Source organism: Schistocerca nitens, chromosome 10 (assembly GCF_023898315.1).
Source record: "Schistocerca nitens isolate TAMUIC-IGC-003100 chromosome 10, iqSchNite1.1, whole genome shotgun sequence".
In the NCBI taxonomy this organism is placed as follows: domain Eukaryota; kingdom Metazoa; phylum Arthropoda; class Insecta; order Orthoptera; family Acrididae; genus Schistocerca; species Schistocerca nitens.
In genome coordinates, this window is record NC_064623.1 from 24,577,754 (window position 1) to 24,601,393 (window position 23,640).

Consider the following 23,640-nt stretch of genomic DNA (forward strand, 5'->3'; position numbering starts at 1 on the left):
GGAGAAATGATTTTATGTTTTACGTTAGATTTAAAACTTGGGTTCCTATCTGTCGCAGACATTTTGTGGTATTGGGCAAATGGTCAAAAACGTTTGTTGCTGCATGCTGAACTCCTTTCTGAGCTACTGACAGTTTTAATAATGGGTAATAGTGTTGTGGGTATGGTCATCACTGTTCTTCTCAATATGAGATGGATTATTTATGACGAATTACATTAGCGAATATATGTATTGTGATGCTGCACTTGAAATACTTAACTCTTTTAAGAGGCACCAACATGATGATGATTAATTCTTTACGAATGATGAGTTACCCCAGAAAGTTCCATAATACATTATTGGGTGGAAATATGCAGTACACGTTATGCAGTTGAATTGTTTGTTTCGAAGACTAGCAATTATACGAAGAGCAAAAGGAGCTGGACTTAATTGATTGAGAAGCTGAGTAATATGCTTCTTCGAGTGCAAGTTTTCATCAATGTGTACACACAAAAATTTGGAGCATTCTACCCTATTTACTGACTCCTGTTCATGTGCTACATCATTTGTTTGTATGCCTCTATTTGTTGTGCAGAACTGAATCCAGTGTGTTTTCTCAAAATTTAGGGGAGTGGTTTTTGATTTCTCTCCAGTCACTAAAATTTTTTAACTGCCCAACATTACTTGAAAGTCATCAAGCAGTGAAGATGTCAGGGATAGTTTAAACATCAAAGGATTTCTATTAACGTGGGAAGTACCTTGTAGGTCAATCAGTTACATCTGCACACGCGCAGGGGGGGTTCCCGCTATAACGGGAAACGGCCTTGAAAACAGCTCGAAAACAGATGTAAGACTGGCAGTGTCCTCAAAAAGTTTAGGAGACTGTCCTTGTAATTCTGTCAATGCCACCACGAATTCTTCAAACCACGCGTTTGCTAAAGAAAACGCAGTGAGCTTAGGAAACTGGACCGTGTCAGTTAGAATGTGTCTCATCTACAAAGCGATTTTCTTTTTAAATGCGTCTTTTTAAATACACCCCAATCGAATCAGAAAAAAGTTGTTTCTCACCTTGCAGTGTCTTAGTAAGTCCATTTAAAATGTAAGGTCTGCAATCCATTTTGGATGTTATAATTTTCCTTCCTGCAGTCCTTTTTCCTTAACAATGTAGCGAGTTTTAAATCGAAAAATCGTCCCAGGCATGCCCCTTGACTTAAGCAACGTACCTTTCGGTAATATGTAAAGTTTCCATACTCTTCGTTCAGTTCCATAGAAAACTTTAGCAAGTGGCTGTGGAATAGTGCGTGTGGCTTCAGAAATTTTCCTATTCGTACCATCAGTATTTTCACGTGTTCCAGACCTGCAAATTTAGCACAGGGTTGTTCTTGATGTATAGAACAATGAATCCTGTCTGTCGATCGTTGTAACTTTTTGTTCTGTCATTGTCAGCTAAACCTCTAAATTCTTCCTGTGTGGTATTTTAATATCGTTTCACAATAAAGTTGCAATAGCTGTAGCTTGTGTGATTGCATTTAAAGGCTTTTGACTATGCATCGTTAGATTGTCTCTTTTTGTGCAAACAGCCACAGGATCTCCGTACACCCTTTATACCAAGAACACATACACATTCAGTTATACATCTGATCCCTTGTACTACCCAAGGACCGTGAAATACCGTTTACCTAAACGGCACGTAACCCTTCACCATCATTTTGTATTTCTATAGTAAATTTCATACTAGCATGGATAGAATTCAGCTGCCCAAGAAATCTATGTAGTTTATCCTTCACGTCGGGCCAAATTACAAATGTGTCCTCCACGTACCTCCAGGACGCGGTTGGTTTAAAACTTGCCGAGTCCAGTGCCTTGTCCCCGAAGTCTTACGCAAATAAATTGTCTACCAGAGGGGAAAGGGGGCTGCCCATAGCAACTCCGTCAATCTGGTCATAAGATGAGAGAAGTACATGCTCAAACAAGGCCGTTTTTGTCAAAATGTTGAGATTGCTAAGCCTCTGAATAAAATCCACACACTTACGAATGTGGAGACTACACTTTCCTGCCAATGGTTTTAATAATGAAGCTAAATATATGGCAGGAAGATACGTTGGTGGACCAATAGTGCTCGTGATTGGCCGCAAAGACTAATTGTCTAGATGCTCATCCTTAGCCATCTTGTGAACCTTAGGAAGCCCATAAAACCTCAGTGGTAACGCACCTCGCACCTTTGAACTTCTTATACTCTCCTGTGGTAACGATGAAGCATTCAGTAAGACAGGAGTCCTTATAGTCACCTTCTTGATAGGATCTTTATTAATCTTCCTGTACGCATCAAAACTTAGTAGACTATATAACTTTTCCTTAGAGACTTCCTGATGCAACGGAACAGTAGCATTACTTTTATTAGCACGCAGGACGACCGTGTCATTATCCTCATATAATTTTCGTACATATTTCCTTAGAAATATTACTTCTTCATGGAAGATGTCTCGTAATTGCTCTTCAGCTGAATCCTGTGACAGCGGGCGGACAGTTTCCTCGATGGCGCTGATGAAAGATGATATCGGCAAGATCTTTGGAGTGGGGGCAAAATTTAGTCCTTTACTTAAGACAGAAAATGTACTTTTGTCCAGATCCTTACCCGTCAAATTTATGAGAAGACGACGGACAGCAGAGTCCTTCTGAGGAGGCTGGTCTAATAGGCTGTAGTTGGCAATGTCTTGTTGTGGGCCCTTGGAGAAGCAGTTCGACTTAGACTCACCGCCGCCGGACATACTTCGATAAGCGAATCGATTGTGTGAACGCTTTCACCACAGGTGGCACATGTGTTTTGCCGCCGACCAGCATCTGTGGCCCGCATGCGCAGTACTGCCGCGGTCATTGATGTACAGCTTGAGTACCAAAGGACTCAACACAGTTCCGCTCGTCATGGCTGTAGCTAGTTCGACATCAGTCGATGACTCTACATCCAAGATAAGATTCTACGTCCTCTATGCTAAGAAATCCTCAATCTAGTCACAGATTTCGTTTGACAGCCCATAATGTTGTTGTTGTAGTCTTCAGTGCAAAGACTGGTTTGATGCAGTTCTCCATTCTGTTTATCCTGTCCAAGCCTCTTCATCTCCGAATAACTACTGCAGCCTACATCCTTCTGTATCTGCTTAGTGTATTCATCTCTTGGCCTCCCTCTACGACTTTTACCCACCACGCTTCCTTCCAGTACTGAATAGGTGATCCCTTGATGCCTCAGAATGTGTCCTACCAACCGATCCCTTCTTATATCCACTCCCCAATTCTGTTAAGTACCTCCAAATTAGTTACATGATCTATCTATCTAATCTTCAGCATTCTTCTGTAGCACCACATTTCGAAAGTTTCTATTCTTTCTTTGCGTAAACTGTTTATCGTCCAATTTTCACTCCCTTACATGACTACACTCCATACAAATAGTTTCAGAAAAGACTTCCTGACACATGAATCTATACTCGATGTTAACAAATTTCTCTTCTTCAGAAACACCTTGCCATCGCCAGTCAACATTTTATATCCCCTCTACTTCGACCATCATCAGTTATTTTGCTCCCCAAATAGCAAAACTCCTTTACTACTTTAAGTGTCTCATTTCCTAATCTAATTCCCTTAGCATCACCCGACTTAATTCGACTACATTCCATTATCCTCGTTTTCCTTTTGTTGATGTTCATCTTATATCCTCTTTTCAAGACACTGTCCATTCCGTTCAACTGCTCTTCCAAGTCCTTTGCTTTCTCTGACAGAATTACAATGTCATCGGCAAAACCTCAGGGTTTTTATTTCTTCTCCCTGGACTTTAATTCCTATTCCAAATTTTTCTTTTGTTTCCTTTACTGCTTGCTCAGGATACAGATTGAATAACATCGGGGAACTGCTACAACCCTGTCTCACTCCTTTAGCAATCACTGCTTCCCTTTCGTACCTCTCGACTCTTATAACTGCTATCTGATTTCAGTACAAATTATAAATAGCCTATCGCGCCCTGTGTTTTACCCCTGCCACCTTCGGAATTTGAAAGAGAGTATTCTAGTCAACATTGTGCAAAGCTCTCTAAGTCTACAAATGCTATAAATGTAGGTTTGTCTTTCCTTAACCTCTCTTCTAAGATAAGTTGTATGGTCAGTATTGCCTCGTATGTTCCTACGTAATGTTATACTTTCGATAATAAGAATTAATGTGGTACCGGTACTGAGTCAACTGATTTTCGTGTGTCAAGAAATATTTCGTCTTCCTGATTGCCTTGAACCATGGGTTTTAGGATGTAATGTGAGAAAAACACATGTTGGGTTTTCACATCAACTGTGTTTGGGGAACCCATACTAGATGGTATGCAGGATGGCATTTTGTTCGAAATACCTTCGTAGATTTTAGTTGAGAATACGAGGGTCGTTCGATAAGTAATGCAACGCATTTGTTTCTCAGCCAACTCCGGTTGAAAGAATTGCGGAATTTGTTGTAGGACGTAGTGGAATATTCTCACTTCAGTTCACGAAGTTCCGATAGGTGGCGGCGCTACGCATAACCTTCAAAATGGCGTCTGTAACTGCGTTCCAAGCAGAGAGCTGTCCCTGAGTTTGTTTTGGCGTAAAACCAGAGCATAACACTCGTATATCCATAGGCGCTTGCAAATGTTTATGGAGGCCTGGCAGAGAACATAGGCACGGTGAGACGTTTTGCGAGGCGTCTGTTATCTTAACAAGTTAGCGCAAACCTGTCCGATCTGGCGCGTGCCGGCTGGGCCTACGTAGCTGTGAGGCCTGCAGTGTTGGAACGTGTCGACACTCTTATTCGAGGTGATCGACGGATCACAATCAAAGACACACCTGCTCGACTGCACGTCTCTAGTGGTAGTGCTGACACTACCTTCTACCAATTTTGGGTAATCAAAGGTGTGTCCACTTGGTTCGTCGCCACCTAACAGGAGACCACAAAGAGAAACGTAGGACCTTCTCTGTGGCCCAATGGACGACACACTACGCGGCAAGCAGTACGTGGACGACGGGAGATTACTGATGCAGCGTGACCTTGGCTCCGACGTCAACCATTAGTGTGGTACCATGTGGGCCGACAGGCCTCCCAGTAACACTGCCTCATTGAATGGAGATTATATTGAAAAGAAGGGTTTTGTTACAATACGACGTATTGGAATCCTGATTAGAAAAAACGTGCTTTCAGAAAAAAAAAATGTATCAGTGCTTACTGAACACCCCTCGTAGATTCTAAAATTGTAGAACAAATGGATATAAAAGATATTGGGCGGTAGTTTTTTCGATGACTTTTGTTACGCTTCTTATATACGAGTGTGACCTGTGCTTTCTACCAACTGCATGGTGAGTCGCGCGTGGCTCGTGTTCCCGCCATCATATATTTTACACCCTATTTTTAACGTACTTCCACCTCACTACGTTAATTTAAATTACTACTGTCACTCAGTTGCTGCTTTGCCTGACCGTGACCGGCGCTAGCAGCGCGTATCGATATATCCCCTCTCGTAGTATCTTTGCTTGACTGCAACTACTTCCCGGTCGTTGTCTGTCGTAAAGTAGTTCGGGTCGCGCGTTCGGGCTGCCACTCAGTTTTAACGCGCCTGGAGCGCAGTCCGGACCTGCCAGTCGGGGAGTTGCAATGCGGCACTAGTGCAGTCGGGTTGGAGGAGTGAGGTCTACATCGACATGGCTCGCCCGACCATTGCTGCCACGCAGCACTTGAGCCGGGCCTCGGTCTTGGTGGATCGTCGATCGGTCGTCCTACTGGACGACGCGTTTTGGCTCGCCGACCGTTCATGAGTCGGCTGCGTGTGTGTGTGCGTGCGTGCGTGCGTGCGTGCATCGACTCCCGATGTGTCTTCGTGTGTGCTTAGTTACTGTTGGGTATCGTTCAGGTCTTCGTGCAGTGTTTGTCAGAGTGTGTGTGTAGCTGGCATCATGTCCACTGACGACTATTTTAGATGTTGTCGGCATTCTGCGGCGTGTCAGTCGGTTGTTGCGGACGAAGGAAGTTATCTCTGTGCGGTGTAGTCGGCTGGGTCCGCTGGGGGTCCCTGCGCAGTGTCTGAGCGTGTGTGGAGCTGTCCGATCACTACGAGCTTCGTGGTTCACCGACCCAGGATGTCAAAGTTGAGTGGTGGTTTCAACTACCCAAGTCCATTCATGTTGTGGTGGTTCGTTTCGGTGGTTTGCTGTTGCGGGGGTTTTCCTGTGAGCAACACTACTGCTGAAATTTAGCTGCCATGTGGTGCAATTAACTATTTTGGTTGACTACAATTCGAGTGCACCAGTGGAATTTTCTGCCTTGTGGCTGTTAGTGTCCTGGTTACCTGCCCTAGGCACTGACGTAAATTCAGGCAGTGTTCTTTTGGGTGAAGTTAACTATATTACCGTGTTTCAAATTCGAGTGCACCAGTGGGATTTTCTGCCTAGTGGCGTTAGTGTTCCGGTTACCTGCCCTGGCCACTAACGTAATTTCAGGCAGCGTCCTTTCCTCACCGGTTGTCACTGTCCAATATGGTGTGTAATTTTGACAGCTATACATACTCCTTTGTGGATTATCACGTTTGTAACCCTTTCTGTTTGACTTCTCATGTACTGATTGATGGCAAGCAAGATGTTGTGTCGGTCGGTCCGTGGCTGTCCCCTGGTTGGGTTCTGACGGGTCAAGTGTAGTTGGACTCACCACCTGTCTCACTTAAGTGAACGAGGGCAGACCGACCTCTCTGGAGGCTTCTGAGTGCCGTTGTCTTTCTTGTCTTTCCCATCGGTGTTAATTATGTTTTCAGCTACTTAAAATTTAAGGTTTATGGCTATTTTTTTTTCTTAAAAATTTTGCAAAATTAATTATTGGCTTTCAGTTTTGCAACCTTATTTTTAAAAATTATATTTAAAGTTTAAACACTGCGGCCTTCTGCCTTTAAAAGATTATGGTAACATATTTTAAAATTTTGAAACTTAATTCTGGGCTTCTGCCATTTCTGTTGCACCTTGCATATGTTTGTTCTATCTGCTTTGTCTTGAGGCTTTCCACTTAGCCGTGATATATTCTTTTATTTATTTTATTTGCCATATAATTGCATTTTTATCTTGTTCATTTTTAAGATTCCTGTTTTTAAACATTGTGGCCTTCTACCTTTAAAAGCCTATGGTAATATATTCTAAAATTTTGAAACTTAATTATGGCCTTCAGCCATTGGTTTGCACCTTGCAGATGTTTGTTGTATCTACTTTGCTTCGAGGCTTTCCATCTAGCTGATAGATTTTTAAAAATTATATTATTGCTATTTTAATTGGATTTTTATCTTGTTGATTTTTTAAGATTTCTTATTTGGAGCCCTTCAGCCGTGAAAGAGTTGCATTTGGTAAAAGTTCGTCTATGTGCCGCTTTGGTTGTAAATACGTTATTAAATTACAATAAATTACGATTAGAAGGTGAAACTGACTCCAACCTTATTTGGCCCTTTCCACAATCCTAATTACCTGTTCTGCCCAGCGGGTTTAGCGGGCGTTTCACTTGGCACTGTTTTCTGGTCGAGGTATCTACGATAGATTACGGTTAGAAGAGAGTCTAAGTCAGCCACAATTATGATATAGCAGAGTTGACACCAGTGCGGTCATATTGTTTTATGTAGAGGTGTGGAGAGGCGGCGCGGGTGTCACAGGAGACGACGGACCGCCGTCCCCTGCGCCGCACTTCCCCTCTGGCCCCCGCCCTGCCGCTGTGTCCGCCCCCTCCAGCCACCTGCTAAGCACCGTGTTTGTCCAAGCCGAGCATCGTGCCAGTGCAACAACTCCGTCCGCGGCGCGGCTACCTGCCGGAGAATGGACGGCGGGGCGCCGTAACGCGCGTGGGTTTAGGAGGCGCAGGTGGCGGAGATGCGGTGCGTCGTACAGGTACGTTGCGGGCCGCAATACTCCCGTATCCCGGCTGTGAGCGTTGGCGGCGTTCCTCGCCTCCCTAGTCCTTTCCACCCGAGGGTGGAACTTTTGCTGAGTGACAAAATACCGTCAGATTTTTATCGCTAATAACTAAGAGATTAATAAAGCGTAAACGCCGGCAGCTGTGGCCGAGATGTTTTAGGCGCTTAAGTCCGGAACCCCGCTGCTGCTACGGTCGCAGGTTCGAATCCTGCCACGGTCATGGATATGTGTGCTGTCCTTAGGTTAGTTAGGTTTAAGTAGTTCTAAGTCTAGGGGACTCATGACCTCAGAAGTTAAGTCCCATAGTGCTCAGAGACATTTGAACCATTTGAGCCAAAGCGTAAACAATAAACCCACAACGCAAAGATCATGTCTGTACTTGTTTGTCTGGCGTTATTTTGTTTGCTATGAGGACATCGTACCAGTGTAGGCGCTTGCGCGTCATTGTTACGAACCAATAAACAATCGGGTCATCAAAGAATAGAACTTTCGCTTTTCAAACAGATTCAAACGGCTAATTACTTTACAAATGAATTAAGTTATGATAAATACTTGACGTTAAGCTTGTAAGCGAGAAACGTTTTTAAAAGGTTTGAAGTTTATCCGATGATAAGTGCTCTCATTACGAAACGCTGGATCACTATAGGCAGGGTAATTTGCGCTCCAGTTTAAGCGAAAGCTAGTGTTCCACACATATCGATGTTTATGATGTGATACCTCCACAGCTATATGTCATAAAGTGATACACTGAAGAGCGGAAGAAACTGGTACACCTGCCTAATATCATGTAGGGCCCCCGCGAGCACACAGAAGTGCCGCAACACGACGTGGCAAGGACTCAACTAATGTCTGAAGTAGTGCTGGAGGGAACGGACACCGTAAATCCTGCAGGGCTGTCCATAAATCTGTAAGGGTACGACGAGGTGGAGATGTCCTCTGAACAGCACGTTGCAAGGCATCCCAGATATACTCAATAATGTTCATGTCTGGGCATTTTCGTGGCCAGCGGAAGTGTTTCAACTCAAAAGAGTGTTCCAGAGCCACTCTGTAGCAATTCTCGACGCCTGGTGTGTCGCATCGTCCTGCTGGAATTGTCCAAGTCCGTCGGAATGCAAAATGGACGCGAATGGATGCAGGTGATCAGACAGGATGCTTACGTGCGTGTCACCTGTCAGTCGTATCTAGCCGTATCAGGGGTCCCATATCACTCCAACTGCACACGCCCCACACCATTCCAGAGCCTCCAGCAGCTTGAACAGTCCCCTGCTGAAATGGATTCATGAGGTTGCGTCCATACCCGTACACGTCCATCCGCTCGATACAATGTGAAATGACTCTTCCGGCCAGGCAATATGTTTCCAGTCATCGACAGTCCAATGTCGAAGCTGACGGTCCCGGGCGAGGTGTAAAGCTTTGTGTCGCGCAGTCATCAAGGATACATGGGTGGACCTTTTGAATGGTTCCCACGCTGACACTTGCTGATGGCCCAGGATTGAAATCTGCAGCAATTTACGGAAGGGTTACACTTTTGTCACGTTGAACGATTCTCTTGAGTAGTCGCTGGTCCTGTTGTAGCAGGATCTTTTTCTGGCCACAGCGATGTCGGAGATTTGATATTTTACCGGATTCCTGATATTCACGGTACACTCGTGAAATGGTCGTACGGGAAAATCCTCACTTGATCGCTACCTCGGGGATGCTGTATCTCATCCCTGGTGCGCCGACTATAGCATCACATTAAGACTCACTTAAATATTGATACCTGCCATTGTAGCAGCAGTAAGCGATCTAACAACTGCGTCAGACACTCGTCTCATACAGCTGTTGCCGACCGCAGCTCCGTATTCTCCTTGGTTACATATCTCTGTATTTGAATACGCGTGCCTGTACCAGTTTCATTGCCGCTTCAGTGTACTAATCTGTGTAACCACTAATTTAAAGAGCCAGATAATAAAATTACATGTAAGTACAAAACATTTCTTATTATTTTATCTTGACGTTTTCAGTCTGTAACACCGACCCCAACGGTCCACAGAGGAATTTTTTTTCTGCTCGCTGAGTCTTTTGCCTTGCTTGCAACCGACCTAGAACGTTTGTGCACGTTCCGCGCTACATATTTCACTTGTTTATGGTGTCACTCGGCGCCAATAGATCGTGGGAAATGCAGCAGAGTCAGTGGGTCAGTGGCTCGTAATTACGTTAAATCGAATTTTTTCGGCAATCTGCTGCGTGTGATGGTTTGGAAAGAAGAGTATGTTGTTGTACTGTTCACGGTTACAAGTAATTTCTTATTTACGCAAAGTAATTTTGCTTTAACTTTGTTCTGTGACGACAGTGCGAGATAGGTGTTTACTGCATGATTTTTAGGTTCGAATCGACACAGTTGTGTTCCCGCTTTATCTCTGCTTTCTGCACATTTTTATGGCAAACGTTTGATTTACATTAGCTCGGTATATGCAGGTCCACCAGAAGGTCAGTCGTTCGCTGTTAGTTATTTCGAGTTGAGTAACATTTCGGAAGTTTTTACCGCATTTCGTAGGTGTTTCAACTGTCAGCTGCTAGTTTCCGTACAGAGCCCACTGCCGTGGAAACCAGACTGTAGAAGAAAACATTGTGGATTTTTTAAAATTCAGTAGGCCTCTGACAGAGGCTCTTTTGGCTTGTGCAGACAGGAGGCTGGGACCGCCGCGTGGATGGGGTGTTCCACCTCACGTATTTGCTGGACGTTGGGGCTCAGTTCGAAGCGGGGCTCATCATTGAAGACAACTGTGCTGTAGCCGATGCGATTCCGGGGCGAAGAGTGTTGGAGACGCGTCGGACAGCGGTGGGGTACCAGCCCGACTGCCTTTCGCCATAAGGCCCGACGCGACGACCGGGACGGATGGTCTGGGGTGTCGTTTCCTTTCGTAACAGCATCCATGTGGTTGTCCTCCGCGGCACCCTTGCAGATAAGCGGTACGTCGGCGATATTCTACACCTCGTTTTGGTGCCGTTCATGGCAAGTCATCTTGGGCTTACATTTCATCAAGAAGATGCCGGCCTGCATACGGCGAGAGTTTCTACTGCTTCTATGTTTTCCAAACCCTACCTTGGCCAGCGAGAGAGCCGAATCTCCCTGAAATTGAGGACGTTTGGAGCATTATGGGCAGGGACCACCAACCAGGTCGGGATTTTGACGATTTAACGCGCCAGTTGGGCAGAATTTGGCAGAGGGCCGGAGGTGGACCAATACGTTATTGACTTCAGGTAGTTTAAATTGTGTTTTGCCGTCCTGAGATATGTTGCAGTGCATCTCATTCGCAAATGAGGCCAACCTGACTCTTTGAAAATGTCTTACCTACCTGTGGAAGTTACTGTAAGCTTCACAGATTGCCCTTCTTACCGATACACGGACTGCCACAAGTTTTCTCTGCATTCTGTTTTGTAGCAAGAATATAACAATCTTTTTCCACATCTTTCTCTGTAAGATACAACTAAACCATTGTGACTTTCATACTTTTTTACTACTTTAGTGGCGTGTATTTATATAGTGAGAGATATGTGTTGTATCTGTACTTGAACTACAACTTTTCTGCATTTGTCGAAACTCAATTAAATGTTTCCAGTTAATCAGTTATGTAGATTGCTCGTGTTATATCCTTCTCGCCATTCTAGTGTCTTGTACTGTAAGGATGCAAGGAAGAGGATGTTATTATGGGTGGCCAGTATCCTCTTTTTACAACACAAATCCACGCGTGAATTAATAGATTCTTTATTTACATGGACTTCAAGTATTTACTCATCTTGAATAGAGTCCACGTGTTGTGTAAGAGTTCATCAGTAATAGTCCTCTTGCAGAAAATACTGGTAACCTCGCTATAGTCACAATTCTGGTCGCTGTGTACTATCATAGCCTGTAACCCACTCTGCAAATGAATTGACAGACGCCAAACTGGACTGTGAGTTAGTGAGGCCCTCCGGTCAGCGGCGGCGGCCTAAATACACGCTGTCGAGACGGCGTTGGCGGCGCGTTGCTTGTCTCTCTCGTGATGGGCGCTCTTGATCCAGCGCCTACTATCGATCTTCGCGCTACATCTTTGCCAACCGGCGTGCTGGCGACATCTTACGTCAGTCAGTTAATAACTATCTTGCAGGTTCCTGTCCTACAGAAATGCACACCTGGATTTCAAGATCAAGCAAACAAGAGGATGAGGATTATGGTTTGAAATCTTCTGACAGATTAATACTGCACGATGGACCTGGACTCGAATCCGAAACCTTTGCGATCCGCAGGCAAGTGCTCTCCCCACTGAGCTATCCGAACATGACTCACAGCCAGTGTACTCATAGCGCGTTTGGATTAGAAACCTAAAAAATTAGCGTTTTGTTATCCGAAAACTGTCTTGAGCAGCTAAATCGACAGCCAACGCGTAATGGAAATATTTTAGATCCGGTAGCCACGAACAGACCAGACCTCATCGACGGTGTCAGTATTGAGACAGGGATTAGTGATCATGATGTTGTCATTACGACTATGGTTACGGAAGTTAAAAAGTCGGTCAAGAAGGCTAGGAGAGTATTCTTACTAGAAAGAGCAGATGAGCAGTTGTTAGCATCCCTCTTAGTAAATGAATCGACTTCATTTACTTCCGGTACGATGGACGTGGAAGAATTATGGGCAAATTTTAAACACATTGTAAATCACGCATTGGACAAGTATGTGCCGAAAAAGTGGGTTACGGGCGGAAAAGACCCACCGTGGTTTAACAGCGCAATTCGTAGAATGCTCAGGAAGCAAAGACAGTTGCACTCGCGGTACAAGAAAGATCGGGAGAATGAGGACAGGCAAAAGTTAGTAGAGATTCGTGCTGCTGTAAAAAGAGCGATGCGCAAAGCATACAACCATTACCACCGTCATACCTTAGCAAAAGATCTTGCTGAAAACCCAAGGAAATTCTGGTCTTACATAAAATCGGTAAGCTGGTCCAGTCACTCACTGATCAGTCTGGCCTGGCAACGGAAGACAGCAAAACGAAAGCTGAAATTTTAAATTTAGCATTTGAGAAATCTTTCACGCAGGAGGATCGTACGAACATACCGCCGTTTGAGTCTCTTACAGATTCCCGTATGGAGGACATAGCGATAGACATCCCTGGGCTTTTGAAGCAGCTGAATGGGTTGAAAATAAATAAATTGCCAGGTCCTGATGGGATTACAGTTCGGTTTTACAGAGAGTATTCTACTGCACTGGCTCCATACTTAGATTGCATTTATCGCGAATCTCTTGCCCAACGTAAAGTCCCGAGCGACTGGAAAAAAGCGCAGGTGACGCCTGTATATAAGAAGGGTAGAAGGACGGATCGTCAAAATTACAGACCAATATCCTTAACATCGGTTTGTTGAAGGATTCTCGAACATATTCTCAGTTCGAATATAATGAATTTCCTTGAGACAGAGAAGTTGCTGTCCATGCATCAGCACGGCTTTAGAAAGCATCGCTCCTGCGAAACGCAACTCGCCCTATTTTCACATGATATCTTGCGAACCATGGATGAAGGGTATCAGACGGATGCCATATTCTTTGACTTCCGGAAAGCGTTTGACTCGGTGCCCCACTGCAGTCTCCTAACTAAGGTACGAGCATATGGGATTGGTTCCCAAGTATGTGAGTGGCTCGAAGACTTCTTAAGTAATAGAACCCAGTACGTTGTCCTCGATGGTGAGGGTTCATCGGAGGTGAGGGTATCATCTGGAGTGCCCCAGGGAAGTGTGGTAGGTCCGCTGTTGTTTTCTATCTACATAAATGATCTTTTGGACAGGGTGGATAGCAATGTGCGGCTGTTTGCTGATGATGCTGTGGTGTAAGGGAAGGTGTCGTCGTTGAGTGACTGTAGGAGGATACAAGATGACTTGGACAGGATTTGTGATTGGTGTAAAGAATGGCAGCTAACTCTAAATATAGATAAATGTAAATTAATGCAGATGAATAGGAAAGAAACTCCCGTAATGTTTGAATACTCTATTAGTAGTATAGCGCTTTACAGTCACGTCGATTAAATATTTGGGCGTAACATTGCAGAGCGATATGAAGTGGGACAAGCATGTAATGGCAGTTGTGGGGAAGGCGGATAGTCGTCTTCGGTTCATTGGTAGAATTTTGGAAAGATATGGTTCATCTGTAAAGAAGACCGCTTATAAAACACTAATACGACCTATTATTCTTGAGTACTGCTCGAGCGTTTGGGATCCCTATCAGGTCGGATTGAGGGAGGACATAGAAGCAATTCATAGGCGGGCTGCTAGATTTGTTATTGGTAGGTTTGATCATCACGCGTGTGTTACGGAAATGCTTCAGCAACTCCGGTGGGAGTCTCTAGAGGAAAGGAGGCGTTCTTTTCGTGAATCGCTACCGAGGAAATTTAGAGAACCAGCATTTGAGGCTGACTGCAGTACAGTTTTACTGCCACCAACTTATATTTCGCGGAAAGACCACAAAGATAAGAGAGATTAGGGCTCGTACAGAGGCATATAGGCAGTCATTTTTCCCTCGTTCTATTTGGGAGTGGAACATGGAGAGAAGATGCTAGTTGTGGTACGAGGTACCCTCCGCCACGCACCGTATAGTGGATTGCGGAGTACGGATGTAGATGTAGATGTAGAAATGTGAATGTAGATGGCAATTCTATATGGAAATGCAAAAACGCGATATTGCCTAATAAATGCGATTTGATTCCGAACTGATTAACTATCTTATCAGAGATAGATTGTGAGTAGCCTTATTGTCTTCATGTAAGTATCGAAAAGTAACGATTTCCGATTACTGGTGCTGCATGTCATTTGTGAAAGTCCAGTTTGGAAAGATAGTACGTGTAACAACGCATTTGTGTAACAGAAAGCGGACGAGAGCAGCGACGTAATGTTGCGCTCGATGCTGCCGTGCCACGTCAGTTGTGGGTTGCTGAACGGCCTCTGTTCACCCCGTGGGACCTGGCAGCATCTCGCAACGCAGCAACGTGTACGCTTGTCTGCTAGCTGAAGTTGTTGCAGGCACTACGCTTACAAGCGACACAACTTTCGGAAAACGAAAACCGAATTTCGGAAACCCGTTTCTGGCTGTCGTGGTGTCATGTTAAAGGCTGAAATGGTTTTGTTAGACTGGTCAAATATGTCATGTTATAGGTTGGACAGGTTTTGCTAGACTGGTCAAAAACAGCTCTTCCAGTTTCAAAAAATGGCTCTAAGCACTATGGGACTTAACATCTGAGGTCATCAGTCGCCTAGACTTAGAAACTAATTAAACCTAACTAACCTAAGGACATCACACACATCCATGCCCGAGGCAGGATTCGAACCTGCGACCGTAGCAGTCAGGCGGTTCCGGACTGAAGCGCCTAGAACCGCTCGGCCACAACGGCCGGCTCTTCCAGTTTCAAATTTAGTCAGCAGAATGGCTGATTCTCCTCAATTAACCATTAGAGGTTGACAATTTCATTCACAGTCCAATATTTCTACTTCTTCACTGCGAGAAAAGTCACTTCGTCCACATCGGCAACAAGACGTAACCTGGCGACCCAAGCATGTTTCAGAAACTGTTGTGCATTAAGTGGCAGCGAAAACTGAGTGTGGAAGTTGAAATTCGGCAACTACCGAGAGGTTATAATTAAAGTGTAGGTGCTCAGAGGGGTCTAGTGTGGGCTGTAAATTATCATATGGCAGCTAAATTCGGTAGATAATCTGCTGCGCTAGTGCCAAAAGTCACATGGATTCAGAACGTGAAGTTACGGTCGCAGGTTCGAATCCTGCCTCTGGCATGGATGTGTGTGGTGTCCTTAGGTTAGTTAGGTTTAAGTAGTTCTAAGTCCAGGGGACTGATGATCTCAGATGTTAAGTCCCATAGTTCTCAGAGCCATTTGAACCATTTGAACCTAAGGACATCACACACACCCATGCTCGAGGCAGGATTCGAACCTGCGACCGTAGCGGTCGCGATACACATGAGGCCGTGTGGGTATTTTCTCTTCAAGGAAGAACGGACCGAGAATGAAGGGGTTTGTGAATCCACACCATACAGTCACATTTGGCGAAGCAATGGTTCTTCGTGCGCAACAGTACTTTAAATTCATCATTTCTGAGCCGCGTGGGATTAGCCGCGCGGTCTGAGGCGCTGCAGTCATGGACTGTGCGGCTGATCCCGGCGGAGGTTCGAGTCCTCCCTCGGGCATGGGTGTGTGTGTTTGTCCTTAGGATAATTTAGGTTAAGTAGTGTGTAAGTTTAGGGACTGATGGCCTTAGCAGTTAATCCCATAAGATTTCACACACATTTGAACATTTTTTCAGCATTTCTGTGTATTCACTGCAACATGTAGTGTGAAATGTACTTCACCACTCCATAGAATATTGCCTGGGCATATGTCATCAACATGTATCCATGCCAAAAACCGGAGAGACAATTCAGAATGTCGCTGCGGATCATGAGGTTTCAGTTCTTGCACCATCTGGATCGTGTGTAGGTACCAGTGTAGAACAGGACGCAGTACTTTCCATACTGTTTGCCACGGAGCACTAGCACCACCCACGGCATGTGCTGCACGGTCAGTTACAGAAACAGCGATGTCGCCAACGACTTCCACTGGGATAGCACTTCTTCCTCTTCCACGTGCTGCGCCAAATTCACCTTTGTTTTCGGATGTCAAAAGCATCTTCCTTAAACCATTTAACAATATCGGGTACCTCCTCAGACCTTTCAGTCGGCAGTTCTCTCTCAATGCAGCCCCTTTAATTGCTGCCGTTCACATAAAACAGTTTCAGTAGCAGTGCACGGTCCCTGTAGTCGATAGTTATACTCTTTGTACACGTTATGGCTTGTCAAATGATAGCGTGCATGTCATACCGTCGTACGAACAGTGTACAGCGCCGGGTTTCCACCTGGTGGCCGGAAATAATTTTTTCCAGTGTAAATCAGTTCCGCATAAATTCGGACCATCTTCAACTTTTGTAGTCCTGTCTTCCTCAGTTGCGTGTAATATTACAACAACAAACATGTGATAAATGAACAAACACACATCAGCGCAGGTCCCTACTACCCTTAATAAAGGAAATTATGACATAAAACAAAAAAACTCTTCTCCCTTCACCATCTGGAGACACACACACACACACACACACACACACACACACACACACACACACGAACAGATCAGACACTTCAATAATCACACTCGAAAGTTTGGCCATGACATTCTATCTTTGGCAGAAACATTTGACAGTCAGCAACAGAAACCAAAACATTGGATTGAAACAAGCGTTCAGTTCATAGTGCTGTGGAATGTGGAAAAAAAAAAACGCAAATTGGCATTCATAAGAAGAAGAACAACACCAAAAATGCAACAGGAGCGTAATATGTAAGAAATTGTCCACGCAACCTGTAAGTACAGTTCAAAACATTACTACCTAATAGGAAATACCAACCTCCAGAACTGTTTATAACCTATAGGCACAGTGACAAAAATGTAAATTAAATAGCAGACATATGTACATATTCCAGGCCACTGATGATGCCTTGCAGAAAATAAAAGCGAAACGCATATGGCACTAAAATTGTTTTATTCAGTTGCTGCCAGACGGTCCATAAGTAAATGCGGACCAAGTTTCGCTGCCATACGGCAATCACAGTCCACACCGGACCTCTGCGAGTAGGTGCACTTTAATTATAACTAGCCAGTAGAACCGCATTTCCAGAATTGATATTGGTGTACAATATTGTTAAGGCTTTCGTGGCCACTTGTTGACAAACTGCCTATTGGCTTCTGTCTCGGGTTCTTCAAATCGTTCAAATGGCTCTGAGCACTATGGGACTTAACATCTGTGGTCATCAGTCCCCTAGAACTTAGAACTACTTAAACCTAACTAACCTAAGGACATCACACACATCCACGCCCGAGGCAGGATTCGAACCTGTGACCGTAGCAGTCGCGCGGCTCCGGACTGAGCGCCTAGAACCGCTAGACCACCGCGGCCGGCTCGGGTTCTTCGGCCGACGTTCATCTAATGATTTTACTGACGTTTCGCCAGCACGAGTGGCTGGCATTGTCAAAGCTTCACCCTTCATTGCCGGTGGTGTGTTTACATGACCAACCAAAAGCGAAACAGGAAAAACGGTGTACGAAATGCGAGTTTGTGAGTCTAATACAATTACAATGAATGCAGACAGTTTATCGTGGCAGGTTTAGATGGCAGGTGTTTTGCACTGTGGTTGCGTCGGATACCGGTAAAAGGTCGGGCCTGAACTATCTCCTTTACGACACTGTCAACCTACGCTAGCAACTGAACGGTAGCCGTTAACGTATGCTTTGTGTTGTGCGTTGCTCGTTATTTTCGTTTATTATTTTTTAAATGAGTGAAATAAATGAAAAGACTAATTCCGGTCCAATACAGAGTTCTATTACGACCCTCACGAGACCAGAAGGGGTAGGCTGTGCCTATCACCAGCTGCTCTGGCGATCAGAATTCTAGTTTGTTTACGCTCGCGACAGACTGCCAGTTTATAGTGTCTGCACTCTGCGCTATAGCGACCGGAAAACAAAACCTTTCAACGTATCCTGACGACGCCAAAAGTCTATAAATGTTTTCGGTCTAATTCTATACTAAGTACATCGTCGTTTTATCCGTACCGTTGTCAAGTATGGATAGGACGGCTTCGAATGGCCACGAAAGGTCGAAAACAATGTTCTGCAGATTTCAAAATTACGGAATTGGGTGCGAAAAGGAATATAATATCGAGAAACATCTTAAATTAGGGAAGTACTCTGTTCATCTGCGGGAAATGCTGCTGATTCGCGACATAATCATTTGTTGGGAAGTTAAATAGAGCCAATCGAAAAAAGTCCGTGTAAGTGCGAGAAGGACTCACGCAGCGAGAGTTCTGCTCAGATTTAATTACGTATACACATAGTTAATCTTTCCCGAGATTCGGTATTTTTGCCTTTTACCGATATCGATACTGGTAAGATATGTGACATTTGGCCGTATAATTTGACTACATTCATGTGGAAGCTTAAATATTGTACACAGCGAAGCGACCCTGAACCTTAGTACATGACATAAATTTCAACTTCGTACATCTACCCATTCCTGAGAAAAAGGAGTCTTAACAAACGGACAGACAGACAGACGGATAACTAATGAAAAAAAATTGTTTTTGTTTCATATAATTACAAATTAAGAATTTTCTGATTTTCCCTTACTTGTACTGTGAAAATTTTACTTTTTGTCAAATGTCACATTTGTAGGTCAACGGGAAGTAGCCTATAGGTTTTAGTGAATGAGATTACGAGTACCAAAATATGACATAATGGTCGTACCTTTTGATCGCAATGACTTAGAAGTTTCAATTTTTTATAGCGTCAAGGGGCAGTAGATCATAGTGTATGACGTAAATTTCAACTTGGCACATGTAGCCGTTCATGAGAACATGAGTCAGGCACAAAGACAGACAGACGGACTACAAAGTGGTTCTATAAGGGAGACGTTTTTAAGAATTGAGGTACGGAACCACAATAACAAGAAAAAGCCATTTCGGAAAAAAAACTGTTAAAGCTTTTGCAAAAGCAAACATTGCGTTCAAAAAGCGCCCCAGTCACCACTTTGTTCTTTCAGCGCTCTAAGGTCTTGTCTTCGGGCAAGTAGCGTGACAACCTTTTGCATGTGTACGTCTACTTACAACAAAATAAATAAATAAAATTGGATGCGCATTTCACCAAAAATAAATGCTAATTTCCCCAAGACTAGATGCTACTTTCGGTTAAAATGAATACTACATTTTGAGGTCCCAAGTGAAGAGAAATAACATTGAAACTTCCTGGCAGATTAAAAGTATATGAGAGCTGGGACTAGAACCTTAAACCGTGCCTTTCGTGAAAGAAAGAATTCTGTCTCGAATTCCAATCTTGCACACAGACCTAATTTGCCAGGAAAAAGAATAAAAATATCACACACTCCGCTGCAGAGTGAAACATTCGTTTTGGAAAGAAACGAGGTTTTTTAGCTATTGCCAGAGTCAGTTAACGCGAAATTTCAAGGACTGGAGGAAGGAAAGAAGCAAGATTAGGAGTTAGCGTTTGATCGGTCACGTGGTCATTGGAGGAAGAGGGTAGGACAGGAGAGGAGACGGAAACGGGCCGTGTCCTTGTCACGGTAACCGTCTCGGAATTCACCTTCAGTGATTTAGGGAACCGCAGAAAACGTAAAATTGGATTTCTGCAAAGTGAGAACCCAGTGTCTTAACCATGGCGGCATCTCGCCCGGTAGTGCGGCCTTTGGTTCTGTTGCTCTGCCACCAGAGTCAACACCAGAGCTTACATAACGCGACGAACGTGTTGAAAGAGCAGCCGTTCGCTATTCCATAATGTGTGTTTCGAGATGGAGGAGTTCAAAGAGCAACGCGTACTAACGACGTAGCACATCCTCTCCAAGCTTATAGGTATGCGTTGTCGGAGGATTAGTTATTAGTTTCATTTCTAGCTTGCTTTCATTGCAGTGTGTCTCACTGCTGTAGTAGTCGTTCAGCTGTACCCAAAGCTCTGTACGTCCCGAAGTGCACAGGAGATTCAATATTTATTTGCTTATGCATTTACTTCTGCTGGTAGGATTATGCTCTTCAGCTCTCTCTTACAACAAACTAGACATACTTAGTAGTTGACATTACAATATCCATAGTTCATAAAAATAATATGATAACAGATATAGTTTGCAGGAAGGACTAAGAGGTTTTCGAAATCTCTTCGCCCTATGAGGAGGAACTTTTCAGGCGCTATTAATAACAGCCTACTGAAAACAGGCAAACTTAAATAATTGACTGACACCCTATACAAATTCTTCATTCGAACCATAGCACTCCAGGAAACTTGTTTCTGCGTTGAAAATCATTTCGACTCTCAAAACTTGATGTTTGAATGTAAACCAGATATAAAAATCAGAGGCAATTTATCATTACCTGAGACTGCCTTTGCAGTAAGGAAGACGATTTTAGATTCAGTTATCGACCATACACTCTCAGTGAAAGAATCTCTGTCCTTACTGTGAATCAAGCATCAAAGTATATGCCTTGATAAATATTTATGCTACCATTAACAGAAATAGAAACAGATGTTTTATATTTACATAGTAACTAAGTAAATATAAAATATCTATGGTGTAAACTGTCAAAAAAGGAGATATCTACAATATTGTATCAAAATATTACTCCACACTGTATAAAACAGCACAAAATCGACGTGAAATCGATATTTTAGAATTTCACGTGAAATATAATGAAAACAGTCCCCAGATACAGTCACACCGGATGTCATATAAGCGTCAGGAAAACGTAGACGTACTCGAAAATGGAAATCTTCCGAAACAGCTATAGTGATAATATATAAATATTTTAAACACTGATACTGGAACTTTACTTATAATAACGACAGGACTGTTTAATGCGTGTCTGACCTCGGTTAATGGTGATATAAAAAACGAGAAACGTATAATGTTGCTGTTTTTGGACAGCTGTACTGCACATGACTGAACGTAACAATCAACCGCCATTAGATCACGTAACATTGATTTTTCCCCTCAACATGTCATCAAGATTACAACCATAGCATCAGGACACAACACAAAATTTTAAAACTCTCTGCTGTAGGGAAGTTGTTTCACTTAAACCGGATAGCATTTAAAAAGATGAGAATGTGAACACAACAGTTTTGACTTCTATGACCAAAATGCTAAGGTCTGGAATAATGTCACCTTCCACTCAGTATAACTGCTTCAGGAAGTGCGGGTTTGTTGTGGAAAGTGAAAACACGGAACAACCATCATAGTCGCGAGAATTAGATTAGATTAGTACTTGTTCGATAGATCATGAATACGACACTTGGTAAAGATGTGGAACGTGTCAGGTTAATAAAAGGTGTCTATCCAAGATATTACATTACACAAAATATTACTTTACACAAAATATTACATGACACTTAATATTTTTAATTTTTTTACCCACTTATTATATCCAAAAATTCATCTAATGAGTAGGAGTTGCCATTAAGAAATTCTTTTAATTTCCTTTTAAATGCTATATGGCTATCTGTCAGACTTTTGATGCTATTAGGTAAGTGACAATAGACTTTCGTGGCAGCATAATTTACCCCCTTCTGAGCCAAAGATAGATTTAACCTTGAGTAGTGAACATCATCCTTTCTCCTAGTGTAGTAGCCATGTACACTGCCATTACTTTTGAATTCATTCGGATTGTTAATAACAAATTTCATAAGTGAATATATATATTGGGAAGCTACAGTGAAGATCCCTATCTCTTTAAATAAGTGTTTGCAGGATGATCTTGGATGAGCTACAGCAGTTATTCTGATTACACACTTTTGTGCAATGAACACTCTTTTACTCAATGATGAGTTACCCCAGAGTATCATGCCATACGAAAGCAGAGAATGAAAATAGGCGTGGTAAGCTAATTTACTGAGATGTATGTCATCAAAATTTGCAATGACCCTAATAGCATAAGTAGCTGAACCCAAACGTGTCAGCAGATTTTCAGTGTATTTTTTCCAGTTAAACCCCTCACCAATGCATACACCTAGAAATTTTGAATATTCTACCTTAGCTGCCGATTTCTGATCGAAGTCACCATTTATTAATGGTGTCATTCCATTTACTGTGTGGAACTGTATGTACTGTGTTTTGTCAAAGTTTAATGAGAGCCCATTTGCAGAGAACCACTTAGTGATTTTCTGAAAAACATCATTTACAATTTCATCAGTTACTTCTTGCCTGTAGGGTGTGATAGCTATACTTGTAACATCGGCAAAAAGTACCAGATTTGCATCTTCGTGAATATAGAATGGCAAGTCATTAATATACACTCCTGGAAATGGAAAAAAGAACACAGTGACACCGGTGTGTCAGACCCACCATACTTGCTCCGGACACTGCGAGAGGGCTGTACAAGCAATGATCACACGCACGGCACAGCGGACACACCAGGAACCGCGGTGTTGGCCGTCGAATGGCGCTAGCTGCGCAGCATTTGTGCACCGCCGCCGTCAGTGTCAGCCAGTTTGCCGTGGCATACGGAGCTCCATCGCAGTCTTTAACACTGGTAGCATGCCGCGACAGCGTGGACGTGAACCGTATGTGCAGTTGACGGACTTTGAGCGAGGGCGTATAGTGGGCATGCGGGAGGCCGGGTGGACGTACCGCCGAATTGCTCAACACGTGGGGCGTGAGGTCTCCACAGTACATCGATGTTGTCGCCAGTGGTCGGCGGAAGGTGCACGTGCCCGTCGACCTGGGACCGGACCGCAGCGACGCACGAATGCACGCCAAGACCGTAGGATCCTACGCAGTGCCGTAGGGGACCGCACCGCCACTTCCCAGCAAATTAGGGACACTGTTGCTCCTGGGGTATCGGCGAGGACCATTCGCAACCGTCTCCATGAAGCTGGGCTACGGTCCCGCACACCGTTAGGCCGTCTTCCGCTCACGCCCCAACATCGTGCAGCCCGCCTCCAGTGGTGTCGCGACAGGCGTGAATGGAGGGACGAATGGAGACATGTCGTCTTCAGCGATGAGAGTCGCTTCTGCCTTGGTGCCAATGATGGTCGTATGCGTGTTTGGCGCCGTGCAGGTGAGCGCCACAATCAGGACTGCATACGACCGAGGCACACAGAGCCAACACCCGGCATCATGGTGTGGGGAG

General features: G+C 44.0%; 1 protein-coding gene across 1 annotated transcript in view; it reads left to right on the forward strand.

The window, feature by feature from the left end:
* The first annotated feature begins 7,799 nt into the window (after nucleotides 1-7,799).
* Nucleotides 7,800-23,640, forward strand: part of LOC126209818 (harmonin-like) — a 669,201-nt gene continuing 653,360 nt past the window's right edge. The window contains exon 1 of the mRNA XM_049938951.1: nucleotides 7,800-7,889. Within this exon, the coding sequence (XP_049794908.1) occupies nucleotides 7,872-7,889 (18 nt within the window). The 5' untranslated portion in view covers nucleotides 7,800-7,871. The remainder of the gene's footprint in view (nucleotides 7,890-23,640) is intronic.